At 37.7% G+C, this 18,778-nt stretch overlaps 1 protein-coding gene across 50 annotated transcripts in view; it reads right to left on the bottom strand.

Annotated features, from left to right (window-relative positions):
- LOC138288307 (mucin-19) overlaps window positions 1–18,778 on the bottom strand; it is a 1,675,551-nt gene that overhangs the window by 122,136 nt on the left and 1,534,637 nt on the right. For 44 of the 50 annotated variants that reach the window (XM_069229764.1, XM_069229784.1, XM_069229763.1 and 41 more), the window contains one exon: window positions 17,884–17,940. The exons of the other annotated variants lie outside the window; for them this stretch is intronic. In XM_069229764.1, the coding sequence (XP_069085865.1) occupies window positions 17,884–17,940 (57 nt within the window). The remainder of the gene's footprint in view (window positions 1–17,883; window positions 17,941–18,778) is intronic. 50 annotated transcript variants of the gene reach the window in all.

Below are 18,778 nucleotides of genomic sequence, written 5' to 3'. Positions count from 1 at the left end.
GACGTTACTGGGCGGTGGGGGTCTGGAGTGGAAGGGGAAGCGATTCCCCTTCCATCCATGCCCAGGGGAGGGGCATTCGAGGCCTTTGGGGGTAGCGCTTGCACTTCCCCCGCGGGCTCATTGCTGGACAAGGTGTTACGTCCCTGGCCCCTTAGCGCCACGGCAGCGGACTTACCCATCTCGTTCACAGCACCCACGGGGTTAATAGTATGTTGCTAATTTCCCAACTCTCACAGTGACCATAAATATGTGACGCACACATCTGTGTTAATTTTCTGCATGTATATACATTTGTGATGCAGATTGGTGGTACATTACTGAAATAAGAAAATCCAATGTATTATTGTATAAAACCATAAGTAAATATAAGAAGATTTGGTAAAATCAGAAAACTATACTGCATTTTGTAATGTATATAGCAGGTCTTTCACTGTGTTCAGAGTGGCTACTTTAACATTCTCAAGGAGGATGAGCTGCTCTATTGGTAAAGGAGGATACCAGGATATTTCAAGAGTAGCCATTTCAATGAAGGAAATAAATCATTGGCAAAGTCATTTTGCTTAAACCCTTAAGGTAAAAATTGCCTATATAAATGCTGAAACAAATGTGCAATGCTCTAATAAGTTATTTCCCTTTCCAAAAAAGATATCCACTTCATCAATGCTAATCAGATTCCAAATCATTCACCACTTAGAACTTATTACATGACATTCATGGCTATTTAATGTGTAATACTTTTTTATTTTTGTTTATGGCATAACCAAATAAACAAAATATGTCCAGTGTTATTTTGACTGTATAGGATTTAGTGGGCATAGTAGAAGGTTTATTTGGGAGCTATACCTATGTTTTAATGAGAATATAGCTCATAACAAAACATTATCACAGTTCAATCCTTTAAATGAGGGAAAGAATACTGAGGCAAAATATAATGTTAGATTACACCCTCCTCTGAAACTGAAAGCTATCTCACAATGGGCCAGATGTATCATCACTGCCCTTTGCGATTCGGTAATAGCGATTTTTAAGAAATCGCTATTACCGACTCGCAAAGTGCCATGTATCACATTTGCGATTCGGTAATAGCGATTTCTTAAAAATCACAAATGCTATTACCGAATCGCAAATTGTGATACCGGCCCCATTCGCAGATATGGGCCTTTGGCCCATTGCTGCAAATTTTTTGAACCAGAAATCGCAATTTTGGAAATGCAAATCCCCAGGGTGCTGGGGGCCTATGGCCCCCTCTGTTGCACCCCAAAAATGTTTTGGGGGGCATGTAAAGTACACACATGCCATAAGAGCATGTGTGCTTTACATGTTCAATTTAAAAATGCATTTTAAATGCATTTTTAAATTTTGCACCAGGTTACCACCTGGTTGCAGTCCATGGTATTTTGCATGTGCAAAATGCCATTCTGCGAAAAATCGCAATTTGCGATTTTTTGCAGCATTGCCTTGCGACCTGGAATTTGTGAATCGCAAATTGCGTCTCGCAATTTCCAGGTCGCAATGCAAGAAATCGCAATTTTAGTGATTTCTTATTTGTTGTCTGCGAATGCCTTTCATGCATTGCAGACCACTGTTTTGCACTCGCAAACTGCCGAATTTACCGATTCACACCGTTTGCGAGTGCAAAACTTTTTCATACATCTGGACCAATATTCTAACAAGTCATTTCTTTTCTCCCAAAGGCCAGATTTTTCTAGAGTATTGATTAGGCCATGAAGACGTTTTCTTAGCTTAGTAAAAAAGCTTTGTAAAAAAAGAAATGCAATCTTTGGCAAAATGAGGTTCATGCTCTACTAGATGTCAAAATGTTATTTGGAGTCAATGATTCCAATTTAGTTATGGTTCAAAGTTCTAACTAATCAATCATTTTCAACAAGTAAAATAGCAGCCACAATTATTTTCTGACTAGCATGGACATTGAAACATGTTGTATTTGTTTCTCCAATTTAGATTATGCCATAAGCAATAGACACACATACTTGCAGTACTAGTTGGGCCTGTATGGACTTTGATGGTTCCAGTAGGAACTTTAATTGCTTAATAAAAAAAAGTGGTTTAAAGATAGAATGAGGCTAAGCTAAAAACATGAAAATCCACTCAATTATGAAGAGGAAATAATAAAGGGCCTGATTTATACTTTTTTTAGTGCTGCATTTGTGTCATATTTTTTTACCCAAAAGTGGCGCAAACTTACAAAATATAATTGGATTTTGTAAGTTAGTGCCACTTTTGCATCAACAATTGAAGCAAGTGCAGTACTAAAAAAGTATAAATCAGGCCCACATTTGTTTATAGATGATTCCTAAATTTTAGTTTAGTTAGTTTTCTGTGGTAGAAATGGAACAAATGTTTTAACTACTTATTTTCCCTTCTCCAAAACCTAGGACAATATTTCCATTGCTATCATACTAATGCCAATTAATATAAACTTTTTTATGATTTCATAATTTAAATGAAATAAACTCGATGGGGAAATGTAGTTGCTAAGCTGTTCAAGAGGTCAACAATGTTTTAATCCATGGTGCAAATTCACATTTAAAACAAAGTACATGTGCACATTGGAAATGATAGCACTTCAAAATGTGTAAATCTGGCAAAGTATATTTTCTGAATTTACTTTGATATAGAAATCTTATGTGCCAACAATGAAGGAAGCTGACAGTCATGTCACATTGTTCTACCATTTCAATTTTTTTATCTGCCAATAATACTTATTTAATGTTTGTGGTGATGAGAATGCAACTAAGAGGGTAATATATTTCAAAAGGACATAAATGAAGAAAAGGAACACAATCTATTCCACTAGTGGAATGCTAACCTACATTTTAGGTTAGATTGTCCTGAACCAGAAGTGCTACATATTAAGGTTTGTAGACTTATGTTATAATCAGTTAACTGACTTGAACAATAGAAATTGAATGTTTGCTTTTATCCAAGCAAAGCTTCAAAATAAGGTGAATTAAAAGATGTTATTTGTTTGCCACCTCTCACACCCATCATAAATCTGTGAAGAACATGAATACAATACTAGTTTGAGTCCTGTAGACTTCTCTGTTTCCAGTAGGCGGTTTAATTGGTAGGTCAGGATTGAAATGGAAATATGACTAAATTAAGAAAATCCAACTTAACTGTGTATAATAACTTAAATGAATGGAAAAATACTTTGGCAAAATCAGAAAGCTATAGCTCATTTTGCAAAGTCTATGGACAGTCTTTTGTCTGTCTTCGGTATAGTCAATCTCTTCTTCCAAGCAAGACACATTTCACATTTGGGAAATGAAAATATAATTATGAATGAATTATTTTCATAAATCAATTATGTAAATAACAGAATAAGTTATTTGCCAGACTGGGTTGCTAAAATCCTTAGTCAGTTGTAATGTCTTTTGGAGACGATGGTGTAAATGCACAGCTTGGCACAACATCGTATCTGGTAAATTCACTACAAGAATCAAAGAACATGTTCCAAAACATTTATAATGTTCTTTTTTTAAAGACGTGACTGCAGCCACAGAGGTCTTGCATGAACATATCTCCTGGTGCGAGACTACATTCAGATTTTTTTCCAGCAATATCATGTTACCCATACCACATGGTGGTCTACGTCATTATACTTGGATTATACTTGGATTTTTGGAATCCCACCAGAATGGGAATCAGATGAACATAAAGGGGATCACAGGATTTTGTGATTTTGGCTCTGGCCTGATATTCCATAACCCCAAAAAGGCTATGAATTCCGATGTCAAAGCACAGAAGAATATTCATTAACAAAATCCTATCCTCAAGTGGGTGGGAGCGAAGATCATAAGCTGTTGGAGCCAGTATAGCTTTGGGAAAGAATGTTACTAAAGATAAGCAACCTGCTTGTCTATTTGGAATTGATTTTCACAGATTCCTTATATGAACTGCCACTAAAGCTGTTCTCAAGGAAGATGAGCCACTGTATTTATAAACCAGGATAGTAGTATAATTCAGGTACTGCCACTTATTAAACAAAAGTACTTATTTGCAAAATAGCATTAATAAAAATATGTCAACGAAGAATTTTCCTGTATGTAAAATGAAACAAATTTCCAATGTTCTGACAAGTTTTTCACATCTCCAATAACAAATCCATTTCAAATTATTTGTAATGAGGTTTAGAAACATTCATTTTTTAGAACATGGCATATGACATTTCTGACTGATCTATGTATATTATTTGTGTGCTTTTATTTATGCCTTTAAAAATGAAACAATGAACCAATATCCATTGGACTGCACAGGAATGGGTGGTTCTAGTAAGTGAATTATTTTCGGTAGATGTAGTTATTTATTGTAATAAGTATATGGAAAAGAACAAAAAACTTTCAAAGTTCAGCCCTTTAAATAATGGAAAGGAGACTATGGAAAATCAAGTGGATATATTTAATTTTAAATAAAAGCCTCATGTGTCAAATGTGAAATGTGGTGTCAGAATATTCTAGCCAATGTATTCTTTTTCTTTTAATTGAGGCAAAGTTTGTTTTTCGGGTAATGATTATACATATAAGAAGTAAAGAATGTGCATAGGTTAATCATATAAATAAATGATGGCAACCTTTGGCAAAGTTAGGTCTATGCTTGATTAATTGTCAATGTTTCAAAAAGAGTTATGCCACAAAGCTCTAACTAATCCATTGTCTTCAACAAGTAAAATAACAGATTTGTTTGGTATCTCACTTGCATGGTTACTAATATGAAAGGTAATTGCTTGTTCAGTTCTTTTTATGCTGTAAGCAATAGAAACACATATGTGCAGTACTAGTACGGCCTGTATATACTTCAGTGGTTCCAGTAGGGAGGATGGATGCTAGATAAGAATATTTGTTAATGTGATAAGAAGGGTAAGGTAAGAACATGAAATTGTTCACAATGCAGTCATTTTTGAAGGAGAAAGAAGATGCTACTTAAATTAGGTTGCTAGGTATTTTAGCTACATATTTTGTACGGTATAAATGGAACCAATTTACATTTATGATGCAATGTTCTAACTCCTGAATTTCATTACTGAAAAACAAGAACAATTTCACAACCTGTAAAATAAGAATGTAACTTAGTATAAATAAGTTTTATGGTTGACACTTCAAATAAAACAATACTTTTATTAATGAAATGCACTTGGAAGTAACTCAAGGAGTCATTAATTTTGGTAACTACGTGCAAATTCAGAGCACACACAAAATGTTCTTGATAATCAAATTTCATAAATAAAACAAAATCTATGCACACTTTAGACCTAATAGCAATTAAAAATGTGTAAATTGTGGAAAATATACTTGCTAAATCTCATTTTTGCTATAACTCTCCTATATCAAATATGATTGAAGCTCCTAGTCATGGCGCAATATTCTACCATTTCAATTACTTATCAGGCAAAAAGACTATTTTTATGTTTATGGTCATGAGAATATAATTAAGAGGATAATATATTTCATGATGAAATAACTGAAGAAAAGGAACACATATTTTGCACAAGAAGGTCGATGTGCTTTGATTCAGGTTGTATAGCCCTGAGGGAGAAATGCTGAAAGTTCAAATTTATAGCACAATGTTGTAACTAATGAACTCACATGAAAAACGGAAATTCTATTTTTTGCATTTATTCTAGCAATACTTCAAAATATTATAACATGTAGGATATTACATATATAATGGCTGGATATTTGAGAGTATGTTGCATATTTCCCACCTCTGACAGCCACCATAAATGTGTGAAACACACCTCTGTGTTAATATTTGTGCAGGTTTATACATTTGTGATAGAAAAAAGTGGGTCATATTTTAGAAAACAGGGATTGAACTAAAATTACTAGTGAAATAAGATAATCCATTTTATTATTGTAGAACACCTTACGTAAATATAGGAGGACTTGGTAAAATCACAAACCTATATTGCATTTTGGAATGTCTATGGCCACTCTTTCACTGTGTTCAGAGTGTCCAATCTGAAGGACAATTCTCAAGTAGGATGATCTACTCTATCGGTAAAGGAGACTACCAGGATAGTTCAAGTGCAGCCATTCAAATGAGGGAAAGTAATCATTGGCAAAACCATTTTACTTAAACCTTTCAGGTAGAATTTTCCTATATGAATATTGGAATAATTTTACAATGCCCTAATAAGTTATTTCCCGTCTCCAATAAGATATCCACTTAACATTAGTGCTATCCGATTCCAAATCCTTTACCACTTACAACTTGCAATATGATATTCATGGCTGTTTAATGTATACTCATTCTTTATTTTTATTTATGCCATAACCAAATGAAACAAATATTTCCAGTATAATTTTGACTGTATAGGATTTAGTAGGCATAGTAGAATGCTTATCTGAGAGCTATACCTATATCTTATTATTGATAATATAGCTCATAACAAAACATTATAACAATTCAATCCTTTAAATGAGGGAAAGGATACGGAGTAATAATCAGTGGGCTACATTTAACCTTAGATTACACCCCCCAGAGCCAAAAACTAAAGGCTATATCACAATATTCTAACCTGTAATTTATTTTTTCTCCCACAGGCCAGTTTGTACATGGGTAAATATTATGCCATGAAGAAGTAAAGCATTTTTATAGCGTAAGAGTGTATGACAAGGAAATGCAATATTTGGCAAAATCAGGTCTATGCTCTACTAAGTGTCAAAATATTATTTGGAGTCAATGTTTAAAATTTTGTTATTGCTAAAAGTTCTAACTAAACAATAATTTTTAACAATTAAATTAGCAGCCACAATTATTTTCTTACCAGCATGGACATTGAAACATTTTTTATTTTTTTCTCCAATTTACGTTATGCCATAAGTAATAGAAACACATACTTTCAGGACTAGTTGGGCCTGTTTAGACTTCTGTGGTTCCAGCAAGCCATTAATTGCTAGATTAAAACATAGTTTTAAGATAGAATGAGGCTAGGCTAAAAACATGAAAATCTACTCAATTATGTAGAAGTAAGAATGCATTATTTTTTATATGGGTCCTACATTTTAGTTTAATTAGTTTCCTGTGGTAGAAATGGAATAAATGTTCTAACTACTGATTTTCCCTTCCCTACAAATAAGGGCAATATTTCCATTTCTATTATACTAACGCAACTTAATATAAACTTTTTTATGATTTCATAATTTAATAAAAATAAACTTCATGGCGAAATGTAGTTAAGTTGTTCAATAGGTCACAATTTTTTAAACAATGGTGCAAATTCACGTTTAAAACAAAGTATATGTACACATTGGAACTAATAGCAATTCAAAATGTTTAAATCTGCACAATATACTTGCTGAATTTTATTTTATCTAGAGATCTCATATGCCAACAATGAAGCAAGCTGACATTCATGTCACATTCATCTACCATTTCACTTTTCTTATCTGCCAAAAATACCAGTTTAATGTTTGTGGTAGACAGAGTGCAACTAAGAGAATAATATATGTCAAAACGACATAAATGATGAAAAAGAGCACACACTATTCCACTAGTGGGATGCTATCCTACAGTTTAGGTTAAATTATCCTGAGCCATAAATGCTACATATTAAGATTTGTGACATTTTGTTTTAATCAATTAACTGACTTGAACAATGGAAATGGAATGTGTGCTTTTATCCAAGGAAAGCTTCAAAATAAGGTGAATTATATAAGGCCTTCCTATTTTATACTGTGTTGATTTGCCACCTCTCACAGCCATCATAAATCTGTGAAGGACATTCATACAGTACTAGTTGGGGCCCTGTAGACTTCTGTGTTTCCAGTAGGAGGTTTAGTTGGTATGTCAGGATTGAAATGAAAATATCACTACATTAAGAAAATCCAACTTAACATTGTATAATAAGTTAAATAAATGAAAGAATATTTTGACAAACTCACAAAGCAATATTAAATTTTGTAAATTCTATGGACAGTGTTTTCAATGTTTTTGGTATAGTCAATATCTTCTTCCAAGTAAGACACATAGCAAAAATGAGATTTGACAAGTCTATAACTCTTCTATATCAATCAAGGTTGAAGCTGCTAGTCATGGCACAATATTCTACCATTTCAATTACTTATAAAGCAAAAAGACTATTTTATGTTTATTATCATGAGAATATATTGAAGAGGATAACATATTTCATGATGAAATAACTTAAAAAAAGGAACACATCTTTTGCACAAGAAGGTTGATGTGCTTTATTTGAGCTGTATTGTCCTGAGGGAGAAATGCTGACAATTCAGATTTATAGCACTATGTTGTAACTAATCAACTCACATGAAAAATGGAAATTATATTTTTGCATTTATTCTTGCAATACTTCAAAATAAAGTAAATGATAGGATATTAAGTATATAATAGCTGGCTATTTGACAGTATGTTGCTTATTTCCCAACTCTTACAGCCACACAAATGTGTGAAACACACATCTGTGTTAATATGTATCCATGTACATAAATTTGTGATGCAAATAGGTAGGCAATATTTTGGAAAAAATGGACTGAAATAAGAAAATCCAATGTATTATTGTACAATACCTTCAGTAAATATAAGAAGACTTGATAAAATCACAAACCTACATTGCATTTTGTAATGTCTATGACAAGACTTTCACTGTGTTCAGAGTGGCCTATCTCAAGGGCAATTCTCAAGGAGGATGATCTACTCTATCGGAAAAAGAGAATAACAGGATTGTTCAAGTGCAGCCATTTAAATGAAGTAAAGAAATCATTGGCAAAATCACTTTACTTAAACGTTTAATGTAGAATTTACCTATATAAACATTGGAATAATTTTACAATGCTCTAATAAGTTATGTCCCTTCTCCAATAAGATATCCAGTTAACATTATTGCTAATCAGATTCCAAATCATTCACCACTTAGAACTTGCCCTGTGACATTCATGGCTGCTTAATAGATAATCATTTTTTATTGTTATTTATGCCATAGCCAAATGGAACAAATATATCCAGTATTATTTTGACTGTATAGGATTTAGTAGGCATTGTAGAATGTTTATTTGGGAGCTATGCCAATGTTTTTATTGAGACTATAGCTTATAATAAAACAGTGTCATAATTCAATCCTTTAAATGAGGGAAAGGATACTGAGGCAAAATCAGCGGGCTTCATTTAACGTTAGATTACACCCTCCTGTGCAAAAAACTAAACGTTATATCACAGTATTCTAACCAGTTATTTATTTTCTCCCACAGGCCAGTTTGTACCTGGTTAATGATTAGGCCATTACGAAGTAAAGCATTTTCTTAGGTTAACAGTATAAAAAATGGAAATACAATCTTTGGCAAAGTCAGATCTGTGCTTAACTAAATGTCAAAATGTTATTTGTAGTCAATGTTTCAAATTTAGTTATGGCTCAAAGTTCTAACTAATCAATAATTTTCAACAACTAATATAGCAACCATGATTATTTTCTAACTAGCATGGAAATTCAAACATGTGGTATTTGTTTCTCCAATTTAGACTATTAAATACGTAATAAAAACACATACTTTCAGTACTAGTTGGGCCTTTATAGACTTCCGTGGTTCCAGTAGGAACTTTAATTACAAGATAAAAAAAATGGTGGTTTAAAGATAGAATGAAGCTAAGCTAAAAACATGAAAATCCACTCCATTATGTTAAGGAAAAAATACATTCATTTACATATGATTCCTACATTTCAGTTTAGTTAGTTTTCTGTGATAGAAATGGAGCAAATGTTCTAACTACTGATTTTCTGCTTCTCCAAAAACTCGGACAATATTTCCATTGCTATTGTACTAATGCAATTTAAGATAAACCTTTTTATGATTTCATAATTTAAATAAAATAAACTTTATTGAGAAATGTAGCTGCTAAGCTGTTCAAGTAGTCAACAATTAATTTAAACAGTGGTGCAATTTCACCTTTAAAACAAAGCACATGTAAGCATTGGAACTGATAGCAATTCAAAATGTGTAAATCTGGCAAAATATATTTGCTGAATTTAGTTTTATCTAGAAATCTCATATTCCAACAATGAATCAAGCTGACAGTCATGTCACATTCTTCTACCATTTCAATTTTCCTATCTGCCAAGAGTACCAATTCAATGTTTTTGTTAATGAGATTGCAATTAGGAGGATAATATATTTCAAAAGGACATATATGATGAAAAGGAACACAGTCTTTTGCACTAGTGGGATGCTATCCTACATTTTAGGTTAGATTATCCTGAGCCAGCAAAGCTGCATATTAAGATTTGTGACATTCTGTTCTAATCAGTTTACTGACTTGAACAATGGAAATTGATGGTTTGCTTTTATCCAAGCAAAGCTTAAAAATAAAGTGATTTGAAGGATGTTATTTACAGAAGGTCTGCCTAATTTACACTATGTTGTTTATTTGCCACCTCTCACAGCCATCATAAATCTGTGAAGGGCATTCATGCAGTACTAATTTGGACCCTGTAGACTTCTGTGTTTCCAGTAGGAGGAGGATAAGTTGGTAGGTCAGGATTGAAATGAAAATATGACTAAATTAAGAAATTCAAATTTAACATTGTATATTAAGGTAAAGGAATGAAATAATGCTTCGACAAAGCTCAAAAAGCAACATTTCATTTTTTAAAGTCTCCTGACAATCTTTTCACTGCTTTTTCTGTATAGTCAATCTTTTCTTCCAAGCAAGACACATTTCACATTTGGGGAATGCAAATACAATTATCAATGAATTATTTACATAAATGAATCATGTAAGTTAGTGGTTCCCAAACTTTTCACTTCTGTGGATCCCAACCTTATCATTATTGGAATCCGGGGACCCCCACTGAATCATTGTTGGAATACAGGGACCCCCCCAGTGAGTCATTACTGAAAGCTGGGAATCTAATCTGTTACTATTATTTAATTTTCAAAGCAGTCGCGGACCCCCTAGGTAAGCTTCACTGCCCCCCAGGGGTCACTGGACCACAGGTTGGGAACCACTGATGTAAATAACATAGTATGTTATTTGCAGACTGGGTTGCTAAACTCCTCAATCAGTTGTAGTGTCATTTGGAGACAGCTGTGATAATATACAGCAATGGCACCACATCGTAATTGGTAAATTCAATACAACAATCAAAGAACATGTTCCAAATTATATATAATGTTTTTTTTTTTAAAGAAGTGACTACAGCCATAGAGGTCTTGTGTGAACATTTTTCCTGGTGCAAGATTACATTCAGATTTTTTTGCAGCAATATCATATTACCTATGACACATGGTGCTCTGTGTCAATATACTTGGATTTTTGCAATTCAACCAGAATGGACATCAGATGAACATAGAAGGAACTACAGGACTACAGGATTCTGTGCCATGCTGGGCCCCAAGGTCGAGCCGGTGAGGTGCAGGAGGAGCAGCTGGACGGACTGGGGAAAAGTGAAAGGGAAAAGAAAAAAAAAGAAAACAAAAGTGAAGGCACACGGGCGGAGTGGAGGAGGCAGCGGACTGCCACTGGAGGTCTTCTTCCCCCCCTGCCAACGGGGGTAACAATAATAATAACAGCAATAACACTTACTGCACGGGCTGGAGAGGGGACCGTGGGTCTGGGTGAGCCTGGGGACCTTTTGCCCCCTCTCGTTGGTTCTGCCTCACACTGCTACAGTATCACCCAGGTTCCCCTCTGCCCCCCGCTAGGGGTTAAGAGTGCATGCTCCCACGGGGAGAGGAGAGAGCTGACTAGGAGGTTCCGGGCCCCGCTGCCGGCCGATTATGCATAGTGAAGGACCGCAAACAGATTCGGCTGCGCCACGGGGAGAACCCCATTTTACGGAGCGTGAGTGTAATAACAGAGGAAGGCAACACCCAAGCAGCGCACTGACATGCCGCTCCACTCCCTGTGGGCAAACCAATGGCAGTGCACCATGGCCGGGGGGAATAAATCCGCGAAAAACCAAGACCGACTCACACAAGGCCAGGCACCAAGCGATCAACAGCCAGTACCAACCTTACACTCATTGGAAAACACACTTAAAGCCCACTCTACACAATTTGAAAAAGTACTTCAGGCGATTATGGACACTAAAACATCCCTGGAAAATAGGATAGACACAGTAGCACCAGATTTGAACCTACTCAGGGTGGATCATCGTAAACTGGCGGAACGAGTGAAATCAATGGAAGAGGTGCTAGACGGGTTGAACCCATCGGTCTCGGACAACCAAAAACAAATTCAACGGCTGGATGCAGAGGTGAAGATCTTATGGCGGCACACTGAGGAAGCAGAAGGCAGATCCCTGCTAAATAATTTACGCTTTTTAGAATTTCCCGAAAAACTAACAGAGCAGAACACGGAAATATTATTAGAACAATGACTGATTAAAGAGGTACTAAATGGGGCCCCATCGAAGTTCTTTTCCGTGGAAAGGGCACATCGAGACCCCGGAAGGCCCCTGGACAACCACCTAGACCTCTGATAGCAAGATTCTTAAACTACAGAGACCGCGATTTAATATTACAGCAGTTTCGTAGCAAAGGCCCATTTCGACATGAGGATTCAGTAGTTAATGCCTATCCAGACTTCACCCAGGATGTACAGAGACAATGTAACTCTTATGTAAAAATCAAACAACGCCTCCACGAGCATAATATAAAATACGCCTTACTGTTCCCTGCTAAGCTGAGAGTAATATCAGACGATCGCACCCACATATTCACATCCCCTGTGGGCGGCTGGACGTGGCTGCACGCCAAGGGTCTTGCACGATCCCAAGCCGGAATGGACGAAGGAGACGAATGGCTCATTTCTCCATCGCGGAAGCGCTCCAAGAAAAGAACCAAAGGACAACCCACCGAGAAACAGGCAGCAGAAGAAAGGGCGAAAGCCTTGAAGGAAACTCCCTTATACACTCAGAACTCCTTTGAGGCACTCCGGGAGACCCCTGCGGACAGCCCGGAATCGGATTCGACCAGCTCAGACTCCACGCTAACTGAAGTTCTAAAGGGCCCGAAGATCACCCCCAGATCCGCGGACGCACTGTAGACTCGGGTCACCAGATGTACACCCCCCCGGAATGAGCGACAAACATGCAGGAGGGCACAGACTAGCTGCATGTGTCCCCATATGGAGGAAGGCACAGCTGCGGACCATGAGTATTTTTTGAACTACTTATCCCCCCACACTGTAAACTTTATTTAATGTCATTGATCATGGGAACAGGGAGGGGTAAGCATTCCGGGAGCGCCCAGATGTACACGCAGTCCATGCCTGCGGAAAGATGTGAGCCACATCTGGTTGCTAATATAGCTCCCCCACAGGTATTCACATGGATACAAGTTTTATTGGGTAGTAGTGAGTGGTGTAGTTCAACACAAATTCATAGTTGGGTGTGGGGGTTAATTAGGGGGGGAGGACGGAGGGCGATAGATAAGCTGTGCTTAAAGGGTCAATCCGACACACAGGGAACACGGCTAGTGCTGATATCTTTATTTACATACCGGGCAGGGATGGGAGGGATTCGGGCTGATATTGACATCAAGATTGCACCACAGGCTGGTGCTCCACACAAAGCTATATGATGCAAAAAGTAATTCCTTCAATGCGTCAATATGAAATAATCACGTGAAATGTGAGAGGCTTGGGCGCATCAAGCAAAAGATCCCAGGTACATACACGCCTCAGACGCCAGTGCGTCCACATCGCCATTCTTCAAGAAACACACTGTTTGGAGCCAGATTTACAGGAGCTACGCGAAAAATGGGGCGGACAGGTGATAGGCACAACGTACTCGGCTTTTGCCAGAGGAGTTTTGGTATGGATAGCAGGCGGTGTCCCCTTTGTCCAAACCTCACATGGAATAGACCAGGCGGTAGATTTGTGGTAATAGAGGGCCATCTAGATGGAAAACAATTGTCAATAATCGGTGTCTACGCCCCCAACAGTGCATTAGTTGAATTCCTGGGCATACTCACCCCAGCATTATTAGTAAATTCCGCAGCCCCATCCATTTGGGGTGGTGACTTTAACAGCATGCCGAATGCAGAATTAGGTAGGTCAAATATAACCTAGAAAGCAACATTAAATAGATCCACCAGAGGCCCTTTACTGACATGGGCGGGCAACATGAGAATATATGGCTTATGGTGCACGAAGCACCCGCAGCAGAGGGAATACTCGTTCTACTCAATAACCCACAAAGTACACACAAGAATAGATATAATATGGGGGTCCGGGGATATATGGGAACAGATACATAAGTCAGAATACCTGGGCAAAATACTATCGGATCACTCACAACTTAGCAGAATTTTGAACTGGGGCAGAAGGCGCTCGGAGATCCCCACCTGGCGAATGCAGGTGGAGCCTCTCCAGGATCTGGCGTTCACAGACAGACTAAATACAATAGTGAGACAGTATTGGGAAATCAACAAAGATACTGCCGGCTCAAGAGCGCTAGAATGGGAGGCTCACAAGGTTGTAGTCAGAGGGCACTGTATCTCAACCACCTGGGGTGTGAGGCGCACTATACATGCGGAGGTCAACAAATTGTAAAAGGAATTGAGAGCAACGAAAATAGCAGTGGCGCGAAATGAGACCCCCTACACAGTGCTCTTACGGGGGAACCGCCAGCAGTCCCCCATAGGGACCATAAGGGGAGAGGCAGGTAAAATGGCCAACACACAAGAAGAGATCAATGGGGCATTCAGAGAATATTACACAAAGCTCTACACTAAATGCACGACATGCACACCCAAACAACTAGATTCCTTTCTGGCGGACTCACCATTAGTGCAATTATCGCAGGCACATAGGCAGCTACTGGAGGATCCCCTGAAAATGGAAGAAATAGATCTGGCAGTTGCGCAGATGCCCAGAAATATGCCCCAGACACAGACGGCCTCCCAATAGAATATTGCTCCACGTACTTGTCACAGTTAAAGCCCCATCTGCTGAAAGTCTTTGAGGAAGCATGGACCAGTAAGACGCTGCCTCTAACACAAAGAGAGGCAATGATAGTGGTCCTTCCTAAACAAGGACGCGACCCCACAGACGTCAAATCCTATAGGCCACTATCGCTCCTGAATTTAGATTGTAAAATACTAGGCAAAATCTTGGCTAACAGGTTAGCTCCAATCACACACACCTTGATACACGAGGATCAAAATGGATTCATCCCAAAACACAATACTTTTCTAAATATCCGCAGGTTGCTGGGTGTCATGGGAGATACCCCCCCCGGAGGCACACGATGAGATGGTACTATCATTGGATATCGAGAAGGCTTTCGACACATTAGGGTGGGACTATTTATTCGCCACTATGCAGAATATGGGTATCGGACCCAACTATATACAATGGGTACAGGCACTGTATGCTAACCCTCAATCCAGGGTGAAGACGGGACGGGTTATAACCAAGATTTTTCCGATCACCAGAGGCACCATGCAGGGATGTCCCCTATCTCCCTTACTGTTTGCCATAGCGATGGAACCACTGGCCACCCGAATGCGTGCTATGAAAGTTAGGTGGGGTGTGGCTAGAGACGGGCTATATCATATTGTATCATTGTATGCAGACGATGCCTTAATATATGTACGGAAAGGAGCTGAGACGATATCCTCAATAATGTCACTCCTGACTGAATATGGGGAATTATCGGGCCTGGTGGTAAACTGGGACAAATCGTGTGCCTTCCCGCTAACTAGATGGTCACCGGCAAGAAAAGAGAATGCCTCTGTGGGTCGCCTGAAATGGTGCTTTGATACGTTCAAATATTTGGGGGTCCACATACATCACAGAAATGAAGATCTCAGGGACGGGAACCTAGGGAGCACACTAGCCTCCATGAAGGGGTCACTACGGTTCTGGACCAAACTGCCATTGTCGCCTCATGGCAGAGTGGCGGTGGCAAACATTCTGTTGCTCCCTCGTTGCTATATTACTTTGCGGCGCTGCCACTCTGGGTCCCCAGAAGCTTCTTCCGAATCCTGAACACAATCTTATTGCAGCTTGTATGGGGCGGGGGCAGAGCACGTGTCGCACTCACTACATTGCAGCGACCAATTAGTGTGGGTGGACTGGGCGCTCCCAATTTAGAATTATATTACGCTGCTGCACAGTTACAGTGGACACTAAACTGGCTCCACAGACCAACACATGCGGAATCTGCATGGTTACTGACGCGCCTGCATGGAATGCCCTTGCTCACATGGCTAACAGCTAAAACACCGAAAGGTGCGCTTGGTAATCTGTTAGTCACATGGTTTGGGAGTGTGTGCAGATACACAGCGGGTGGAGTGGTGTCGTGGAGGAGGTCTCAGAAATAACGAATCTTGCATTTGCAGTGGACCCTAAATCATGCCTGTTGGGGCTGAGAAATAGAGAAAAGAAACATAGGCACCTACATAAGTTCGCAGATCTAGCATATGTGATGTACAAAGGGCTGATTGCCATGAACTGGAAAGCATCCAAAGCGCCCAATTTGAAATCCTGGCACTCCCTAACACTACGCTGGACCCACACAGAATCCCAGGTGCTGAGTAAATTGGCACGTGAGGGTCAACAACACACAGGTTGTGAAACCTGGGAAACTCTAGTTACCAGATTAGAAGCTAAAAACGATGAGAGGCCGCCATGAACCGGATAATGACAAGCCTTGGTGCTGACTCAGTTAGAAGTCAAGTAGATTCAACATAATTAACGTACATGCGATAGACACCGCCTGGCACGTGGGGGTACCTACTTCTGCACCTCACAAGTTGCAGCCACTCACAACGGCCAGCAAGCACGGTCCACGCAAGCAGAACACACATAACGAACATCGTCACACCACATCTAGTAAACAGACATCAGCTCGGTATCCCTCCCCCATCACAAACAACAAGATGTAGCAGGAAATAAGACAACTAGGTATTCCAATTCGGGGCCACCAAGAGTTAAGCTGCAAGCTCCCTTAATCACGCACAGCAGATAAATATATACTGAAAGTTCAAATAAGACCTAAGCTATGTTTTTCAATTTTTTTGGGTTTTAGTTTTGTGTGCATGTAAAAGTTATATCAGATCCACCAAATCCTACAAATGTAAACTTATATGTAAGCTAAACAGATCTGCAATGAAAACTCAATAAAAATATTTTGTTTTAAAAGGAAGAATTTACCTGTATGTAAAATGAAACACATTTCCAGTGTTCTGATAAGTTTTCACTTCTCCAATAACAAATCCATTTGAAATTATTTGTAATGAGATTCCAAATGATTCATTATTAGGAACATAGTATATGACATTTCGGACTGATGTATGTATATTATTTGTATGCTTTTATATATGCCTTTAAAAATGAAAAATGAAACAATTAACCAATATTTGTTGGACTGCATGGATTGGGTGAGTCTTGTAAGTGATTTTTTCTGTAGATGTAGTTATTTATTGAAATGCAAATATGGAAAGGAACAAAAAACTTTTAAAGTTCAGTCCTTTAAATAATGGAAAGGAGACTATGGAAAATCCGGGTGGATATATTTAATTTGAGTTAAAAACCCTCCTGCATCAAAAGTGAAATGTGATGTCACAATACTCTAGCCAATCTATTATTTTTCCTTCAACTGAGGCTATGCTTGTTTTGGGGGTAATGATCATACAAATAAAGAGTAAAGAATGTGCATAGCGTAATGATATAAATAAATGATTACAACCTTTGGCAAAGTCAGGTCTATGCTTGATTTATTGTCCAAATGTTTTTAGAGTCAATGTTTCAAAAAGAATGATGGCACAAAACTCTAACTAATGAATTATTTTCAATAAGTTAATTAACAGATGTGTTTGGCATCACACTTGCATGGCTACAAATATAAAAAGGTAATTGCTTCTCCAGTCTTATTATGCTGTAAGCATTAGAAACACATACTTGCAGTACTAGTAGGGCCTGTATAGACTTCTGTGGTTCCAGTAGAGAGGGTGGATGCTAGATAAGAACATTTGTTAGTGTGAGAATAAGGTTTAGGTAAGAAAATGAAATTGTTCACAATACAGTCATTTTTGTAAGAGAAAGAAAATGCTGCTTAAATTAGGCTGCTAGGTTTCATTTTAGCCACTTACTTTGTATGGTATAAATGGAACCAATTTACATTTATTAGGAAATGTTCTAACTCCTGAATTTCATTACTGAAAAGCAAGGACAATTTCACAATCCTCAAAAGAGGAAGGTAACTTAGTATAAATATGTTTTATGGTTGATACTTTAAATAAAACAATAATTTTATTGGTGAAATGCAGTTGGTTATTAATTCGAGAAATCATTCATTTTGAAAACTATGGGCAAATTCACAGTTCTTACAAAATGTTCTGTATAATCAAATTTCATAAATAAAACAAAATCTATGTGCACTTTAGACCAAACAGCAATTCAAATTGTGTAAATTTTGGACAAATATACTTGATGAATCTCATGTTCGCTATAACTCTCATATATCAATTATGATTGAAGCTGTGAGTCATGACATAATATTCTACCATTTCAATTCACTTATCAGGCAAAAAGACAATTTTTATGTTTATGGTCATGAGAATATATTTAAGATGATAACATTTTTCATGATGAAATAACTTAAGAAAAGGAACACATCTTTTGCACAAGAATGTAGTTGTGCTTTATTTCAGGTTGCATTGTCCCGAGGGAGAAATGCAGAAAATTCGAATTTATAGCACTATGTTGTAACTAATCAACTCACGTGAAAAACAGAAATGATATTTTTTGCATTTGTTCTAGCAATACTTCAAAATAAAGTAAATGATAGGTGTTG

The sequence above is a fragment of the Pleurodeles waltl genome, chromosome 4_1, assembly GCF_031143425.1.
Source record: "Pleurodeles waltl isolate 20211129_DDA chromosome 4_1, aPleWal1.hap1.20221129, whole genome shotgun sequence".
Taxonomy (NCBI): Eukaryota; Metazoa; Chordata; class Amphibia; order Caudata; family Salamandridae; genus Pleurodeles; species Pleurodeles waltl.
Note: the sequence above shows the minus strand (reverse complement) of the source record. Positions and strands in the feature narration are given on the sequence as shown.